Source organism: Equus asinus, chromosome 2 (assembly GCF_041296235.1).
Source record: "Equus asinus isolate D_3611 breed Donkey chromosome 2, EquAss-T2T_v2, whole genome shotgun sequence".
NCBI classification, from domain to species: domain Eukaryota; kingdom Metazoa; phylum Chordata; class Mammalia; order Perissodactyla; family Equidae; genus Equus; species Equus asinus.
In genome coordinates, this window is record NC_091791.1 from 134,225,129 (window position 1) to 134,242,133 (window position 17,005).

Here is a 17,005-nt window from a genome sequence, read left to right on the forward strand (position 1 = left end):
GGAGAGTTGGAGAGACATCCCAAAAGGTGAATACTTCAAAAGGACAGTGAGCAGATCATTGTGGGTTTACTGGGAGTTTAGAGTTTTTCATTTCCAAACCTCAGAGGATTATAAATACATCCAATGAGATGTGTGGTACCTGTTCTTTGAAATCTGTTGTCTTACTTCATGTCCTAGTACCTAGTTTTTGTAGTTTCCATGTGCAATTGAAAAAAAAAAAGTGTATTCTCTAATCATTGGGTGCAGGGCTCTTTATAGGACCATTGACTCAAACTTGTTAATTGTTCAGTTCAGTTAATAAGGAATGTGTTAAAATCGTCCACGAGCTGATGTGCTTGTCAGTTTCTCCCTGTGAGTCCTAAATTTTGGCTTTATGTATTTTGAAGCTATTTTAATGGATGCCTATTACAAATTTTCATGCCTTCTTGTGCATTGAATCTTTTATCATTATGTAGTTATGTTCTTTTTTCCTATAATGTTTTTTGTCTTAAAGCCCATTTTGTCTAATAATAGAGCTCTCAACTTTCTTTTGGTTAGTATTTACTCAGTATATCTTTTTACTTTTAACCTTATGTGTCTTTTTAAAGATGCTTCTTGTAAACAGCATTATAGCTGGACTTTAGTTTATTTTATTCGGTGTAACAATCTGTCTTTTAACTACCAAGTCCAGGAAATACATATGGAGATTACAGTTGTATTTAGACTTATTTTTACCATCTTACCTGGTGGGGTAAGAAAAATCTCTTTTTCTCTTTTATTGTCAGCTTTCAGTTGAGTAATATTTTTCTTATTCTAGTTTTTTTTCTTATAGTGATTTGGAAGCTTTATACTTTTTCTATTCTTTTAGTGCTTTCTCTTGAATTTTTATTACACATACTGATTTTAACAAAATCAAAGTTAAATGGTAACTTCAGCCCTCAAATAATATTTTAATTCTTTTTTTGCCCCTCAAAATAAACATTTTATTATTATTTTATACAATGTTTGTTTAGATTTATTTACATGTTTATCACCTCAGACCTTGCTTTTAAGGTCATTTTTCTTCTTCCTGAAGAATACCTTTTAGAAATTATTTTAGTGAAGGTCTGTTTTTGGTAGAACTATCAGGTTTTTAAAATTGAAATATAATTCACATTCCATAAAATTCACCATTTTAAAGTGTACAATTTGGGGCCAGCCCAGTGGCGCAGCGGTTAAGTTTTCATGTTCTGCTTTGGCGGCCCCAGCTGCACCAGTTCGGATGCCAAGTTCGGACTTATGTACCACTTGTCAAGCCACGCTGTGGTAGGCGTCCCACATATAAAGTAGAGGAAGATGGGCGTGGATGTTAGCTCAGGGCCAGTCTTCCTCAGTAAAAAAGAGGAGGATTGGTGGCAGATGTTAGCTCAGGGCTAATCTTCCTCAAAAAAAAAAAAAAAAAGCTGTATGAATGCATTTTGGGGCCAGCCTGGTGGTGCAGTGCTTAAATTCCTACATTCTGCTTCAGCGGCCTGGGGTTTGCCGGTTCAGATCCTGGGTGCGGACATGGCACACTTTGCAAGCCATGCTGTGGTAGGCATCCCACGTACAAAGTAGAGGAAGATAGGCATGGATGTTAGCTCAGGGCCAGTCTTCCTAAGCAAAAAGAGGAGGATTAGTGGCAGATGTTAGCTCAGGGCTAATCTTCCTTAAAAAAAAAAAAAGTGTACAATTTAATGGCTTTTAGTATATTCACGAAGTTGTAAAAACTACTATCTCTTTGTAATTCCAGAACATTGCCATCCCAGGCAGAAACCCTATACCCATTAGCAGTCCCTGCCTAGCCCTTCTCCCCCAAGCCCCTGGCAAGTACTTTGTCTTTATGGATTAGCTTATTCTGGACATTTTATAGAAATGCAGTCATACAGTGTGTGGTCTTTTTTGTCTGACTTTTTCCACTTAGCATAATGTTTTCAAGGTTCATCTATATTGTAACATGTATTGATATTCCATTACTTATGGCTGAATAGTAGTCCATTGTATGGACATACCACATGTTATCTAATAATCAGTTGATGAACATTTGAATTGTGTCCACTTTTAGCCTATTTTGAAAATCCTGGTATGAACATTCATGTGCAAGTTTTTGTATGCACATATCTTTTCAGTTCTCTTAGGTATGTACCCAGGAGTAGAATTGCTAGGTCATGTAGTAACTCTATGTTTAACTTTTAAGGAATTGTCAAATAGTTTTCCACAGCAGCTGCCCCGTTTTACATTGCCACCAGCACTGTATGAGGGTTCTAATTTCTCCTTGCCAACATTTGATGTTTTCTACTTTTTTAAGTTATAGCTATCCAGCCAGTGTGAAGTGGTATTTTATTGTGGTTTTGATTTGCATTTCCCTAATGGCTAGTAATGTTGAGCATCTTTTCATATACTTACTGGTCATCTGTATATCTTCTTTGGAGAAATGTCTATGCAGATCCTTTGACCATTGTCTTAGTCTATTCCAGCTGCTATAACAAAATTACCAAAGACTGGGTGGCTTATAAACAACATAAATGTATTTCTCGCAGTTCTGGAGGCTGGGAAGTCCAAGATAGGTGTGGAGAGATTTGGTGTCTGGTGAAAGTCTGCTTCCTGGTTCACAGATACATGGTGGAAAGGGCAAGGGAGCTCTATGAGGCCTCTTTTATAAGGGCACTACTCCCACTCATGAGGGCTCCACCCTCATGATCTAATAACCTCCCAAAGGCCCCACCTCCTAATACTATCACACTGGGGATTAGGTTTCAACATATGAATTTGGGGGGACACATTCAGTCTGTAGTGCCCACTTAAAAACCTGCGTTATTTGTCTTTTTACTGTTGAGTTGTAAGAGTTCTTTGTATATTCTGAATTCTAGACCTTTATCAATACTTGATTTGTAAACATTCTTTTTTCCATCTATGGGTTGTCTTTCACTTTCTTGATAGTGTCCTTTGAAGCACAAAAGTTTTCAATTTTGATGAAGTCTAATTTATTTTTGGTTGCTTATGCTTCTGGTGTTATATCTAAGAAACTGTTGCCTAGGTCATGAACTTACACCCATATTTTCTTCTGAGGGTTTTATAGTTTAGCATTTACATTTAGGTTTTTGATTCATCTTGAGTTAATTTATGTATATATATATAGATAGGGATCCAACTTCATTTGTATGCCGATAGCCAGTTGACCCAGCACCATCTGGTGAAAAGATTCTTCTTTCCCATTGAATGGGCTTGGCACACTTGTTGAAAATCAATTGACTGTAAAAGTGAGAGTTTATTTCTGGACTCTCAATTCTGTTCTATTGCTCTTTATGTCTATTTTTATGACTAGCCCTCTGTCTTGTTCACTGTAGCTTTGTAGTAAGTTTTGAAATCAGGTAGCATGAGTCTTCTAACTTTGTTCTGTCAGTTTTTATTATCTGAAAATGTCTTTATTTTTTCCTAACACTTGAAGATGGCTTTGCCACTACACAAATACTAAATCAACTTTATATAATTTTAATAATTATATATATATATATATATTTTTTTTTGGTGAGGAAGGTTTCCCCGAGCTAACATCTGTGCCAGTCTTCCTCTATTTTATGTGGGATGCTGCCACAGCATGGCTTGACAAGCGGTGCTAGGTCCACGCCCAGGATCCGAACCTGCAAACGCCAGGCTGCCAAAGCAGAGTGCAGGAACCTAACCACTATGCCACAAGGCCAACCCCTTAACAATTATATTTTTCATCTTCAAAAGGTTTTTGTTGTTATTCTTTTTCAAAAGTGTCTAGTCACTTTTGATAACCTCCAATTGCTTGCTCATTTTAAAAACAATTCCTGAGTTTATTTTTGATTCTTTAAAACATTTATATGATAAATTTTTACTCTATGCAGTAACATAAGAGTTTGCATGCATGTTCTTGGAGAATTTTCTTACTTTTTGTGAGCCTAACAATGCAATAAAAAGTGTGTTTCATCTAAGAGGATCTAATAGTGAGTCCTTCAGGGTATAGCACAGTGGTTAAACGTGTGATTCTAGAACCAGATTATCTAGGTTCAAATATTGGTCCTTTTGCTTATTGGCAGTGCAGTCTTGGAGAAGTTATTCAACCCCTGTGTGCTTCAGTTTCCTCAACTATAAACTTGAGAAAACAATATGTACCTCATGGGACTGTTACAAGGATTAGTCAAACACACATAGGAACACAATATGTATTACTTAGTGGCATATAGTAACCACTATATGTGTTTGCTCTTATTATTCTGTGCCACACTGCTGGAAATAGAAAAGTAATTTGTGTAGATTTAACAAGGTGATGCTTCATTTTTGTGGTATCATACGAAACTGAGTTGTTCTACAGAGGTAGCTCTCCAGAAAATTCAATTTTATTCTCTTTATCTAAGCTCTAAAACCTTTAAACTTTTATTTTGATCTGTTTTGGGTAGAAATCTTTATAATAAAGTATATAGTCTATCTTTTTAAAAACAGAAATAACATGGGGACGGACTGGTGGTACAGTGGTTAAGTTTGTGTGCTCTGCTTCAGTGGCCAGGGGTGCACAGTTTCGGATCCTGGGTGCAGACCAAGCACTGCTTGTCAAGCCATGCTGTGGCAGCATCCCACATAAAATAGAGGAAGATTGGCACAGATGTTAGCTCAAGGCCAATCTTCCTCAAAACAAACAAACAAAACCAGAAATAACATAATTAGATCTTTTCTTGATGTATTAGGAACACAATTATGAACACCAATTATCATGGTGGTATAATAAATGGCAACCAGGGCTGATAGGATAGAAGAAATTTGAGGGCCAGCCCTGATGGCCTAGTGGTTAAAGTTTGGTGCTCACTGCTTTGGTGGCCCAGGTTTGCTTCCAGGTCACAGAACCACACCAGCCCTCTCTGTCAGTTGCCATGCTGTGGCGGTGGCTCACATAGAAGAACTAGAATGACTTACAACTAGGATATACAACTATGTACTGGTACTTTGGGGAGGGAAAAAAGAAAAAGAGGAAGATTAGCAACAGATGTTAGCTCAGGGTGAATCTTTCTCAGCAAAAAAACCCCACAAAAACCAAAAAACAGAAAAAAATCCCTGTAAGAAAAAAATTTGACCAATTCCAAATAACTTCAGACTATATACACTTCTTGTTGAGTTCTTGCATCCATTTTCCTATTTCCTCCCTTTTTGTCAGGCTCTTAGAGAATCCTTTGGCTGTGGTTAATATGCCTGCTTCTAGCACCTCTTTCCTTTCTAATTTACTCCCTTGTGGGATGGGGATCCATATGATCAAATCAATACTTAAGATGAATAGACTCGGAGATTCAGAACGCCTAGGTATGAGCAAACGACATGAACTTTGACGAGCCAACTTTGCAACATCTATTTTGGTGACTCAGAAGCCTTTTCTCCTCGTTTCCTCGTTATTGACTACTTTACCAATGGGCACTACTTTACACACACAGCCCAGTGGGTGCTTGTGAATAAATAAATATTACTTGCAAGTAATAAATGATTACAATTGTTACTGAAGTAAATATCACTTTTATTATCTAATGTTATGGTTAATGCAAGTTAATTGCAAATTGAAAAGGACTTATAAACCAAGGGTCTACACTCTCTCTCTCTTTCATCTCTCTTTTTCAGTTTTTCATTTGAAATCAAGTGAACTCCTTACAATGCTAAAGAATAATGGAGTAGGGTGAGGTCATCAACAAGCTGGCTAGGAAGTAGAACTGAAAAAGAAGTTTTTACAGCCATAAAAGACATAAATTACAGTATTGTACAGTAAAAAAAAATCCCTATTATTTATTAAGCTATGGGTCAAAGAACCCATTTATTCCTCACATTAACCCCAGGAGGTCAAGAGCACCCTACTTTACAGATGAAAAATGAGGCTTATGAAGTAATTTGCCAGAAGTCACACAGCTGGTAGGTGACTCAGCTGGGATCCACACACCAGTCCTTCTACCCCTGACATCTGTCCCCTTTAGAAAATACTAAACAAGCATTTCCTAGCAGTGTCTTCAAGATTCCGTACACCAAAAGTTCCGGTGGGTTAGCCTTGAGAACACTTCCCTCCCACCCCTCTCTACCCCACAGATTCAAAGAGGAAAGCTGTGGTGAATTAGTGCCATCTGCTGACCATCTCCCTGAACCTCAAGGGCAAGGACTGTCCTCTAATTGAGGACAATAGAGGCTATCTGAAATCATCACCAACCCCCAAGGACAGGCCCAGGAGGATGGTGAGCACCCTCCTACAGACCCCTTGGTCTCCCTACAACACCAAGGTTATGAGGAAGACAGTGGTGGCAATGGGAGGGAGCCTAAAGAAGAGGCCTGAGAAATAAAGGCACAGACTTTTACTACCACAGTGGAAACTTGCCTTATTCATTTCTGCAAATAAACCTTAGCATCTCTTGATTCTAGTATTCTAGCAGTAAAAACAGATTCCTGAGCCCTACTCTGGACTATTTTATGAAAACCTTTAGGGGAGGGTCCTAGGTGTATTTTAACAAACACCCCAGGTCATTCTTAAGAGAAGGAAGGATGAGGGGTGGTCACCGCCTTCATGGAATGGCAGCTTTTTAGTCCCTGATGTGAGACTTCTAAGTAGGGAGTAGAGATTCTGCAGACTACTAAAATCTTACCAGCTTTTGGAGGAGTATATAGGGAAGTAATGGAAACAGTAGTGGAGATTAGGGTGTGAGTCTTGGCTCTGCTGTCACCTTAGGCAAGTCACTTAAACCCTCTGTGTCTTGATTTTCTCAGCTGCAAAACTGGAATGCAGATGATAACAATACTCCACTGGGTTGCTGTGAGAATCAGATGGGAAGGTGGATGCGAAAGTACTTCGTAAAGTTCTATTAGCTATTGTTAGAATTATTTTGAATCTCATACCACCTACAGACACAGGCTCTTATTTTTTTACTTTTTATTTTTTAGTCCTTATCTTTTAAAATATAAATGTTGAGTTCCTGTTACGTGCCTGGCAGGATCAATGTCTGCTGAAGGGTCAGTGTTCAGCCACGTAAAAGAAATGTCTTTATTCAGAAGAGACAGTGATTCCCAACAGAATGATGGCTCTCTGGGAGGCTGCGCCAGAATCTCTAGTGGAGGAGAAGGTGAGATTTTTATGTTTATCAAAAAGAGGCTTGGGTTAAAAAAGAAAAGACTGAGAACCACAGTTTTAAAATGAGGAAACTTGGGCTCTATTTCTCTCTCTGTTTTTGCCTCATTATGTGACCTTGGTCAAGTCCCTGCCTTTTTATTGGTCTGTTTCCTCATCTGAAAAATCCAGTGCTAAATTGGATGACTCACTGACTCTAACCTATAAAAATATTTTTCACTTATCAACTCACAATGTTCAAAATCCTGGGAGGCAGAATCAAGTATAAAAGGAAAAAAAAGAGTTTTATGTAAAATGGAGACATAAAAAGTTATGTGCCTTCAGCTACGTAGTTCACGAAAGGTAAATAAGAAGTCAGCTCCTCAAATGAAACTATTTGAGCTGGAAAATTGCACTTGACTTCCTTTTTTAAGCATCAATAACTAGTCATAAAAGAGCTGAAACTAGGAGTGATCTGGAAGTATTTTGTTCCAAAGAGCTGATAAGATGTGACCACAGGTATTTGCTATCACTCTCCTGATAGACGATTGAGAGGATCCATTTTATCACAGGGATAATCTCAAATGGCTCTGCACTTCCAAATCCAGAACTTAAGGAGATGGCCTGATAGGAACCTGACCAGAGGCTATCCATGTAGTGCCAAGGGGAAGAGAAGGGTCCTAGTGTCCCTCTGGAACTCCTTCTTTGCCAAGACACCAAGCTCTGCTCTATCTCACAGCTATCTGGCCACACCCTGGAGCAAGGACACTATTCCAAGCTGTGAATTTCAGGTCAGGGAATGTACACCTCACTGTAAAATGGAACATGTTTCTTTTGTCAAACAGCCAAGTGGTTCCTAAAGAATGATCCTTTACGTTTGAACCTTTTCCAACACAGATGTTATTTTATTTAAACTTGACACCTCTTTGTGCTCAAATATGAAATGGGAAGTCTTGGTATATCCCCAAGGTACAAGTTCCTCAATTTGAACACCACTATAAGACTTATACCATCAAAGAGCCTAGCACAAAGTTAGTGTCCCAATCCACGCTTGCTGGGTGATCATCCTAATAATCCAGGTATATCCTGACCCATAGAGCTTAATTTTGGGGTGATGCATTGAAATTACCAAAGTCACGTTGCCTGTGATGAAACTGTCACCAGTCTGAGGCCAAAGCCACATGACCCTTGTTCACATTGCTGAGCAAAAGTTAAACTGAGTTGTGTACAGCTCCCTTTGTTTTGTACTTTCTAGGGCAAAGTCTACACTCTACTAAGCAGGCATCTCCTGAGAGTTCCCTCTGGGACACTCAGTCAGTTGGATTAACCATTGTATAAATTTGTAGAATTTCTGTCTATTAACACTCAACTCTTTGTCAATTATAATTTGTTCTGATTATACGTCAAATTTTCTGAAGACACCATCCCAGGTTTCTGCTAAGCAAAAGTATTGTTGGAAGATAAGTACTTACTCAAGTATTTACTGAATTTCTACTGTGTATTCAGCCCAAGTATATAATGAAATAGCTGCCTTCAAAGAGCTCATAATCCAGTTGGGAATACAGGCTAAACACACAAATTATCAGCCCATAAATAAAATTAAATGCTCAATCATCCTGGGAAGAAGGATATACTACACAACATTATAAGGATATTTCTATGTCATCATACCAGTAACATATATTTTTGTTTTACTTACTTACAGTCTTATCTTTCCCCACTAAAACAGAAGCTCCATGAAAGAAACATTTTTTTGGTTCAATACTATTTCGTCAGCGCCTGGCATGTAATAGACACAATAAATATTTGTTGACTGAATGAATGAGAAGTTCTTAGAATAGACAGAGAAAAGGAAGGCTTCATGGAGTGCTGCCACATAAGCCTTGACTTAACTACGGCTTTATTCAGCTTGCTTTATAGCAATCTGTAGATTTTAGCAAACAACTTCTTTATTTCTATAATAAGAAGGAAATGTGCATATAATTGAAATAGAAGGTAGGGTGGGATGAAAGGAATTTAAATTGGTTGTTAGGGTCCATATGACCCACTTAGCTCATTGTTAAAATGAGAGGTTTGTTCTAGAATTAGCGGTTTTCAAACATTGTTTCAAAGCAGAACTTTCTTTCCTTTTTTTCTTTTTTGAGGAAGATTAGCCCTGAGCTAACTGCTGCCAATCCCCCTCTTTTTGCTGAGGAAGACTGGCCCTGAGCTAACATCTGTGCCCATCTTCCTCTACTTTATATGTGGAACGCCTACCACAGCACAGCTTTTGCCAAGTGGTGCCACGTCCGCACCCGGGATCGAACCCGCAAACCCCGGGCTGCCGAAGTGGAACGTGCGCACTTAACCGCTATGCCACCGGGCCAGCCCAGAACTTTATTTTCCCACAAAACCCTAATAAATAAAACAAATAAAAGCAGAGCTGCTCTGATTGACTTTGGGGTGGCCCGGAGGAGGAGATGGGGGGGCCAACCTCTCAGTGCCCTTACTCCCTCTACAGAGCTATGGCTTCTGAGGGATTCTAAGAACAGTTTGAAAACACTCGATTGAGGGAACTTTAGAGTCTCTCCAATCTCAAAGTTCTATTAATGGAGGTAGCTGAGGAAGACCTGGGCTCCCTTCTGGTCTCTGCCACTTCAAGCTGAGGGAGTACCAGGAGTCCAGAGAGTGAGGGGAAAAAAAACAAACACCTGTGGCCTGGGCCAAGGCCAGTGACTCTTCTCATGGCCAAATCCAGGGAGCCAGAAGACACATTTCTCTGAGCCAAGATTGATGAGGGCTAAATAACTTGGGTGACTCGGTCTTGACTGTGGCTTGACTCTCTCCTCCCTCTCCCCTTCAAACCCCCATCCAAGCTCAGAACTAAAGGCATCCAAGCTCACCTGGCAATTTCTCTGGGCTTTGGAGTTGATCAGAATCTTATACACAAAGTAAATACTCAGTCTAGCGCCAACCGAGGTGGGGAAAGAGTCTGATTCATTTGTCAGCATCCTCCACCTTGTACAGCTGGTCGATCTGTTTTAGCTATCCAGAGAGGAACCAGCCATGCAGGCAGAGGCTCAAGGTAACAGAAGACAGTTTAATACCACGGTGTGGTCAGGTTTAGGGGAACCGACAGAGGATTGTAAAGCATTCAGGGACTAGCAACAGCTGGAGGAATTAGCACCACGAGGTTTGAAAGAACAAGAAAAGAGAGCTGTCATCCAACAGTTGTTTGTAAAAATACCACTTTCGTGTTACCAGTGAGGAAACAGAATAGGAGAAAATAAGGAACGCGGGACATGGAATCCCCAGGGAAGAAACTTATTGAATCTGAAGCGTCTAGCGGCAGCCGAAGGACTTTAAAAGACTCCTCCTGGGGCCGGCAAAGCCACCGGTTTCACTTTGATCCTCCCAGCCATCAACCAAAAAACACCAGAAGCTTAAAGCGACGAGTCGAGACCACAACTCCCGGCATGTATCTCTCTACGTCTAGCTCAAACTTTTCAACGCTAGGGTAAAAGTGGTGCCGGAAGAATCGCATTTCGGGATTTGTAGTTGTCCCATTTGAGGCCGGCCGCCTGCCGTAGCTTGCTCATTGGCCCCCAGATCACCGCCCCCTTCCCCTCGTCGCACGACCGTGTCTCACGCACGCACACGCGGCGAGCGCCCCCGCCCCCGCCCAGGACGCAGGCGCGCGCACGCTCCCCGGGCCGGGTATGCGGGGGTGGGAGTGGGGGGAGGCGGAGGAAGGAGAGGGAGGGAGGCGGGGTTAGGTATCTACTTTATCGAGTAGACGGCAGTAGGGCCCGAAGAGCGCGAGGGCCTGACTGCCTGGTGTGTGAACTCTGCACTGGGTCTAGGGCCGGGGGGAAGATCCGGAGCCAAGTCAGCGTGCCCTGCGAGGAGGAGTCGGGCCGCTGAGACCCGGAGGGCAGTGGGGGCGAAGCCCCGGCCTAGGCCCCGCCGAGATGTCCGGCTGCGGCGCTTGTACTTGCGGCGCGGCCGCCGCGCGGCTCCTCACCTCCTCGCTCGCCTCCGCACAGAGAGGTAACGAAGTAGTCCCTCATCGGAGCGTTGGGCCCGGAGTGTCCCCGCCGACGGTGGGGACCCGGGGAGGGCAGGAGGCCTACCCCATCCCGAGTGTGAGGGGATGCGCGGCGCCTCCCCGGGCACCAGCCGCTTTCCCCGTGGGATGGGGCCCTGCCACCCTCTGGAGCGGCTCTCCCGGATTTGGAGTAGACCTCTTGTGCTCTGCTCCCCCTCCCGCCCGCCCTCGGGCCTCCTGACTTTGGGGCCGGAAGGTGGCCACTTTGAGGAAACCCTGAAAGAGGCACAGAATGCTCCTTTCGTTGAAAGGCGTCCCCGGCCCCGCTCAGGGCTGCGCCGGGGGCTGCCGCGCGCCCGGTCTGCGGCTCCTCGTCCTTCGGGCCTGTCGGGGTCTCCGGGAAGGGCTCGGGTGAGGGGCTCTCGTGTTGGGGCCGCGGGGCGCCGAGCCGGCCGTCCCGGACGCAGGCCGCGCGAGGCCCGCGGCGTCACTGTCACTGTGCGGCCGCCTCCCGCGGGACGTAAACAGGGCTCGCGGTGCCGCCCGCCGCCGGGGAGCCTCGGGCCCGCGGGAGGGCGGCCGGCAGGCTGGGGGATTCGAGTGCCCTGCGGTCGTGTGCCGGTTCTCCTGACTTGACAGTCCAGATAGTTTCTTCAGGGTGGCGCTTGTTTACCTTCCTTTCTGTTTATCGGAAAGGAGCCGTGAAAGAGTGGCAGCTCCGGCCAAGAGATTCCGGAACAGAAACCATTTTTCTCCTCCCCAAATCTATGAATATCAGACTGCGAGGCTACGTCCTGTTACAGTTATTAACTTCTCGACAAATCTGCTTTATTTTGGTTTGTCAGCTTATGACCTTTGGATAAATAAAAAAAGCCCCCCTTTCCTAACTTGGGTTAATTATAAAATCCTTACTGTTTACTTAATGTCTGTTTTCCGACGGTTTCTTTCACAAAGAGGGATTAAATGAAGTAATGTGAGCGGAAGCATTTTGTAAAATGATATGTAAAATGTGAAGGAGTGGATTTAGTCCCAAGACATCGTTAAACCTGAACAAGTAGATGTCCCTCTTCCAGGAATTGGAGTTGCACACACTTGAAAGTGACAGCTATTTAAATTCGTGTATTTGACGTATATTAGTTGAGGACCTAGTATGTGCTGTTTGGGTGCTGGAGGTGGTGGTGAACAGTCCTCGCCTTCAAGGTAAAATCTAGTGGAGTGGGCAAAGACTAATGCCGTTTCTGGGAGTCGGCGAGTGTGCGCTCTGGGGGCGGGGAAGGCTCCTTTGACAAAGCTCTTCATCTGTTCCCATCACTTGTCCCTAAAAACTGAATCACAGGAGGTGTGCAGTTATTTATTTATTTATTTTTAAAACAACCACTGCTTTAAAAATTAAACATACTATTAGGTAAATCACAAATTAGTGGCTTATTTAGGAATGGTTGTCTGTTTGTTTATCGGTTAATACAAGTTTGCCAGAGGTTTTCAGAAATACCGAACCAGTATTTTCACTGTAAAGGAGTAAATAAAGCTTAAAGTATAATACGCTACCCAATATCATTAATGAATGTAATATTTGTACATGACAGTGAGGCAGCAAATAGTTTTCACATTGATTTAAGACTTTCCTAAGGCTTAATTACATAAAATATTTATTTTCCGTAGTAGAAACTTTAAAAGTATACATAAGTCTACAAGAATATAGAGATATTTCCTTTAAGGACTTAAAAAACTCCAGGAGGGTTATTTTTATGTAGGATTCCTGGAAAGAGGAAGAGAGGCAGAAGGGAAAGAAAAATCAGAATTGAAGTGTAGCTGGTTTGTTTTTCTTATAAACAGTAAAAGCTTTCAGCAACGTAATATAAACGGGAGAATTTCATCAAAATAATCTTCTAAGAAGAGATTGTACAATGAATTAAGAATAAAAGGGGAAAGTTCAGAACTCTGAAGTACAGTGCTGTTCTCCATTTTCATTGGTCTGTCGTGTTAGACTAAAAGTTTTAGATAGTTTGAAAAACTATTTGGTAAATTGTCATACTAGATCCTGGATCTATTTTCTTTTCCTGATGGGCTGTATGTATCCAATTTAATGTGTTTTTCCTCACTATTCTCTTTGAATATGAAGCCTATAATAAAGTAGAAATTTTAAATGTTTTTTTACCCAAATTGCTGGTATCTTTCAATTTTAATGTATATTTTTAAATGTGTGCTTTGCATAGATAAAAGTCACCTTGCATTAGAAATGCTTGATTCCATTAAAAAAAATTCCAAATTACAATGCTTGGTCTGAATTTGGCTGTGAGAATTGTGGGATCATCTGTAACTCCCTTGATTTCTGGCTGCTTTTTGTCCTTGTCCATCAAAAGAGTGTCATTTTATGAGGGTGTGAATGAAGATATGAAGATGCTCCAACATGTTGGCGTCCATAATTTTCATCATAGTTACATAAAGTGCCTACCTTAACAGTTTTTAGCTAGATTTTAATTCTTTCTCTTTTTTGGTAGTTAGATACAATACAAATTAAATAAGGGAAAGTGAATCAGTGATAGAACATCTTTATTTCTGGAATTGCAAACTATTTCTTAATATTTCTTCTTTCTTGACACGTTCATCTTCACACCAGCAGTCTAGCCTAGTGCAAACCCATCAAACATTTCTTTTTTTTTTGAGGAAGACTGACCCTGAGCTAACTGCTGCCAATCCTCCTCTTTTTGCTGAGGAAGGCTGGCCCTGAGCTAACATCCGTGCCCGTCTTCCTCTACTTTATATGTGAGATGCCTACCACAGCATAGCGTGCCAAGTGGTGCCATGTCTGCACCCAGGATCTGAACCAGCGAACCCTGGGCCGCCGAAGTGGAATGTGCACACTTAACCACTGCACCACTGGGCCGGCCCCTATCAAACATTTTTAAACTTGAGGAAAGTATCATAGGAGTGATGTTATTTTTCTTTATTAAGAAGTATTCAGAACTCATGAAATAAGAACCTGGGCATAAAATGAAATTTTGAGACTAATAAAAGCAATAAGCATCTACTAAGTTGCCAGCATTGTTTGAGTTTTTTGTTGAATTTTTTTTCCATTTGTGTTAGAGGTTAGAGGCTAAGTGTTTAAGGGAGCATTTTTTTTAACTTGATTTGCCATTTCATCAATTGTTATACACTTAAATATTGTCACTATAAATAGATAATAATTTTTAATTTTTCACTAGTTCTATTTCTAAAGTGTAAGTTAAAGATCAATTTATCTTTTCTTTTTTGGTGAGGAAGATTGGCCCTGAGCTAATATCTGTTGCTGATCTTCCTCTTTTTGTGTGAGAAAGATTCACCGTGAGCTAACATCTGTGCCAGTCTTCCTCTACTTTGTATGTGGAATGCCACCACAGCGTGGCTTGATGAGCGGGGTGTAGGTCTGTACCTGGGATCCGAACCTGTAGACCCTGGGCCGCCGAAGGGGAGCAGTTGAACTTTAACCACTCTGCCACCAGGCTGGCGCCTCTCCTAGTTCTTAATAGCCTTAAAATCTGTGTGCCTTATCTTAATATTTCTTTTTAAAAACAGCTCCTGTGAAACTCAGAAAACTTTATATCTGTGTGACAAAAGTTTTGTAAAGGGTTTAACTTTTTAACTTTTCTGTTGTTACTGCCAAGTAGTCTTTTGAAATATACTTTACGGAAATACTTTGTTTTTTAGCTTTTAGGGGTTCTCCACGGTTCACAGGCATCCAGAGGGTCCAGGGATAGAATTCAGAGGTTCTGTGAACTTTGTTTTTATTAATCTTTAACTGAAATATAGTATTTCCTTCAACTGTGAATGTTGGCAACAAACCACAATAGTGTTCGCAGTATCTGAATTTGTCATCAATCAAAATCACAAGTATTTTCATATCACATTACAGTTGCTTATATCTCAAAATACTCTTTATACTTTTCACTGCTTTGAAATCATGGTAGTTATTAAAAGAACTGTTAGGTCTTATTTATTTGAGGAAGATTGGCTCTGAGTTAACATCTGTTGCCAATCTTCCTCTTTTTTTTGTCTCCCCAAAGCCCCAGTACATAGTTGTATATCCTAGTTGTAAGTCCTTCTGGTTCTTGTGTGTGGGGTGCCACTGAAGCATGGCTTGATGAGCAGTGTGTAGGTCCACGCCCAGGATCTGAACTGGCAAACCTGGGCTGCAGAAGCAGAGCGTGCGGACTTACCCGTGACACCACTGGGCCGGCCCCATGATCTTACTTAATTTTGTTTGCAAAGAAGCATATTTTAAAAATATTTTGATAACTACTTCAGTAGAATTGGTTTCCTTTGTTTTGTGTTTTATTCTATACATTTAAAAACATTATTCTGAGAAGGGGCCTGTCCATAGTCTTCACCAGACTGCTCCAAGGGTTTATGGCACAAAAAGGGTTAAAAACTCCTGATTTGTTTGCTGCAGTGATTTCTGTGGAGGTTTCATAGGTTTGGTGAGTGGTCATTTAAACTGTGTAGTCCAGTGGATTAAAAAGTGTGGTCCCCAGACCAGTAGCATCAGCATTACCTGGGAACTTGTTAGAAATGACATTCTTGGGTTCCACCTCCGACCTTCTAAATCAGAACCAGGGAAGATCCCCTGCAATCTGTGTTTTAAGAAGCTCTCCAGGTGATTTTGATGCGCGGTCAAGTTTGAGAACCACTGATTCAGTATTTATGGCATCTTGTTGGTACAGCCCGTAGATTATAGAATGTTAAAATAGCACTACAGTATCATACTGTTAGGACCAGCAAAGAAATCCTTAAATTTAGGAGTTTAAATGACATGAATATGTTTTCAGACAGTATTTTCTGTGGTGACTGTATGGTTGCATTGGTTTCATATGTTACTTGATAAGTTATTTAAAGTGAAAGACTTATTTTTCTTTCTATTCAAGTAGACTTTGAAGGGATCATGTTTGTAATTTTTATTTCCTTTAAATTCCCAAAGATAATTTTCTTTCAGCTTATTTTCTAATAATATTAAATATTGTAAATTGTTGAACACTTTTAAAAGGTATATTTTATTGTAAATGAGCATACAGTGTGTGTGATATTTCAGGGTTAGGTTTTGTTCTAAATATCCAAGTACAAGTAGCCTCACATGAAGCTTGTTATTGTAGTTTTCTTTGTGAATATATCGTAATGGTTCAATTAAAAGTTGTATTTGTTACATAGTTATATTACATTATTTTATTCTACTTGTCCTATTAACTTATTATGGACATTTTCAAACACAGGTGAAATAGAACAGTGAACCCTCAAATACCCATCACCCACCTCAAACTCCATTAACTGTCTGCATTCTTGATTTCATCTACCCTCTCCCTCATTACTTTTTCTAGACTTGCTTTTTAGATTGATACAGTGTTTAAATCATATTATGTCCTTGGGAAAACATTATTTTGCTTTAAATTCATGAACTACTTTATATTTCATTCTTTCTCTTTTTTTTTGAAGATTAGCCCTGAGCTAACGTCTGTTGCCAGTCTTCTTTTTTTTCTTCTTCTTCTTCTCCCCAAAGCCCCCCAGTACATAGTTGTATATTCTAGTTGTAGGTCTTTCTAGTTGTGCTGTGTGGGATGCCACCTCAGCATGGCCCAATGAGTGGCACCATGTCTGCGCCCAGGATCCAAACGGGTGAAACCCTGGGCCATAGAAGCAGACGGAGCTTGCGAACTTAACCACTCGGCCATGGCCTTGGGGCCGCCCTTTATATCTCATTCTAATAAGAGAGTAATGGCTATTGTCATTTACTCCAAAAAATTGAGATGTTACACTTGAGAAAATTTGAAATGTCTTTTGAAAACATTACTTACAGGTATTCTTTGTGAATTTATATAGAGATGAGGAAATTTGGTTCCTCTTATTGGTATCTTTCTTGAGAAATT

At 40.9% G+C, this 17,005-nt stretch overlaps 1 protein-coding gene across 2 annotated transcripts in view; it reads left to right on the forward strand.

Moving 5' to 3' along the window:
* The first annotated feature begins 10,778 nt into the window (after positions 1–10,778).
* Positions 10,779–17,005, forward strand: part of CLPX (caseinolytic mitochondrial matrix peptidase chaperone subunit X) — a 35,394-nt gene continuing 29,167 nt past the window's right edge. The window contains exon 1 of one of the 2 annotated variants that reach the window (XM_014829895.3): positions 10,779–11,113. In XM_014829895.3, the coding sequence (XP_014685381.2) occupies positions 11,035–11,113 (79 nt within the window). In that variant the 5' untranslated portion in view covers positions 10,779–11,034. The remainder of the gene's footprint in view (positions 11,114–17,005) is intronic. The other variant, XM_014829894.3, reaches the window with a different exon arrangement.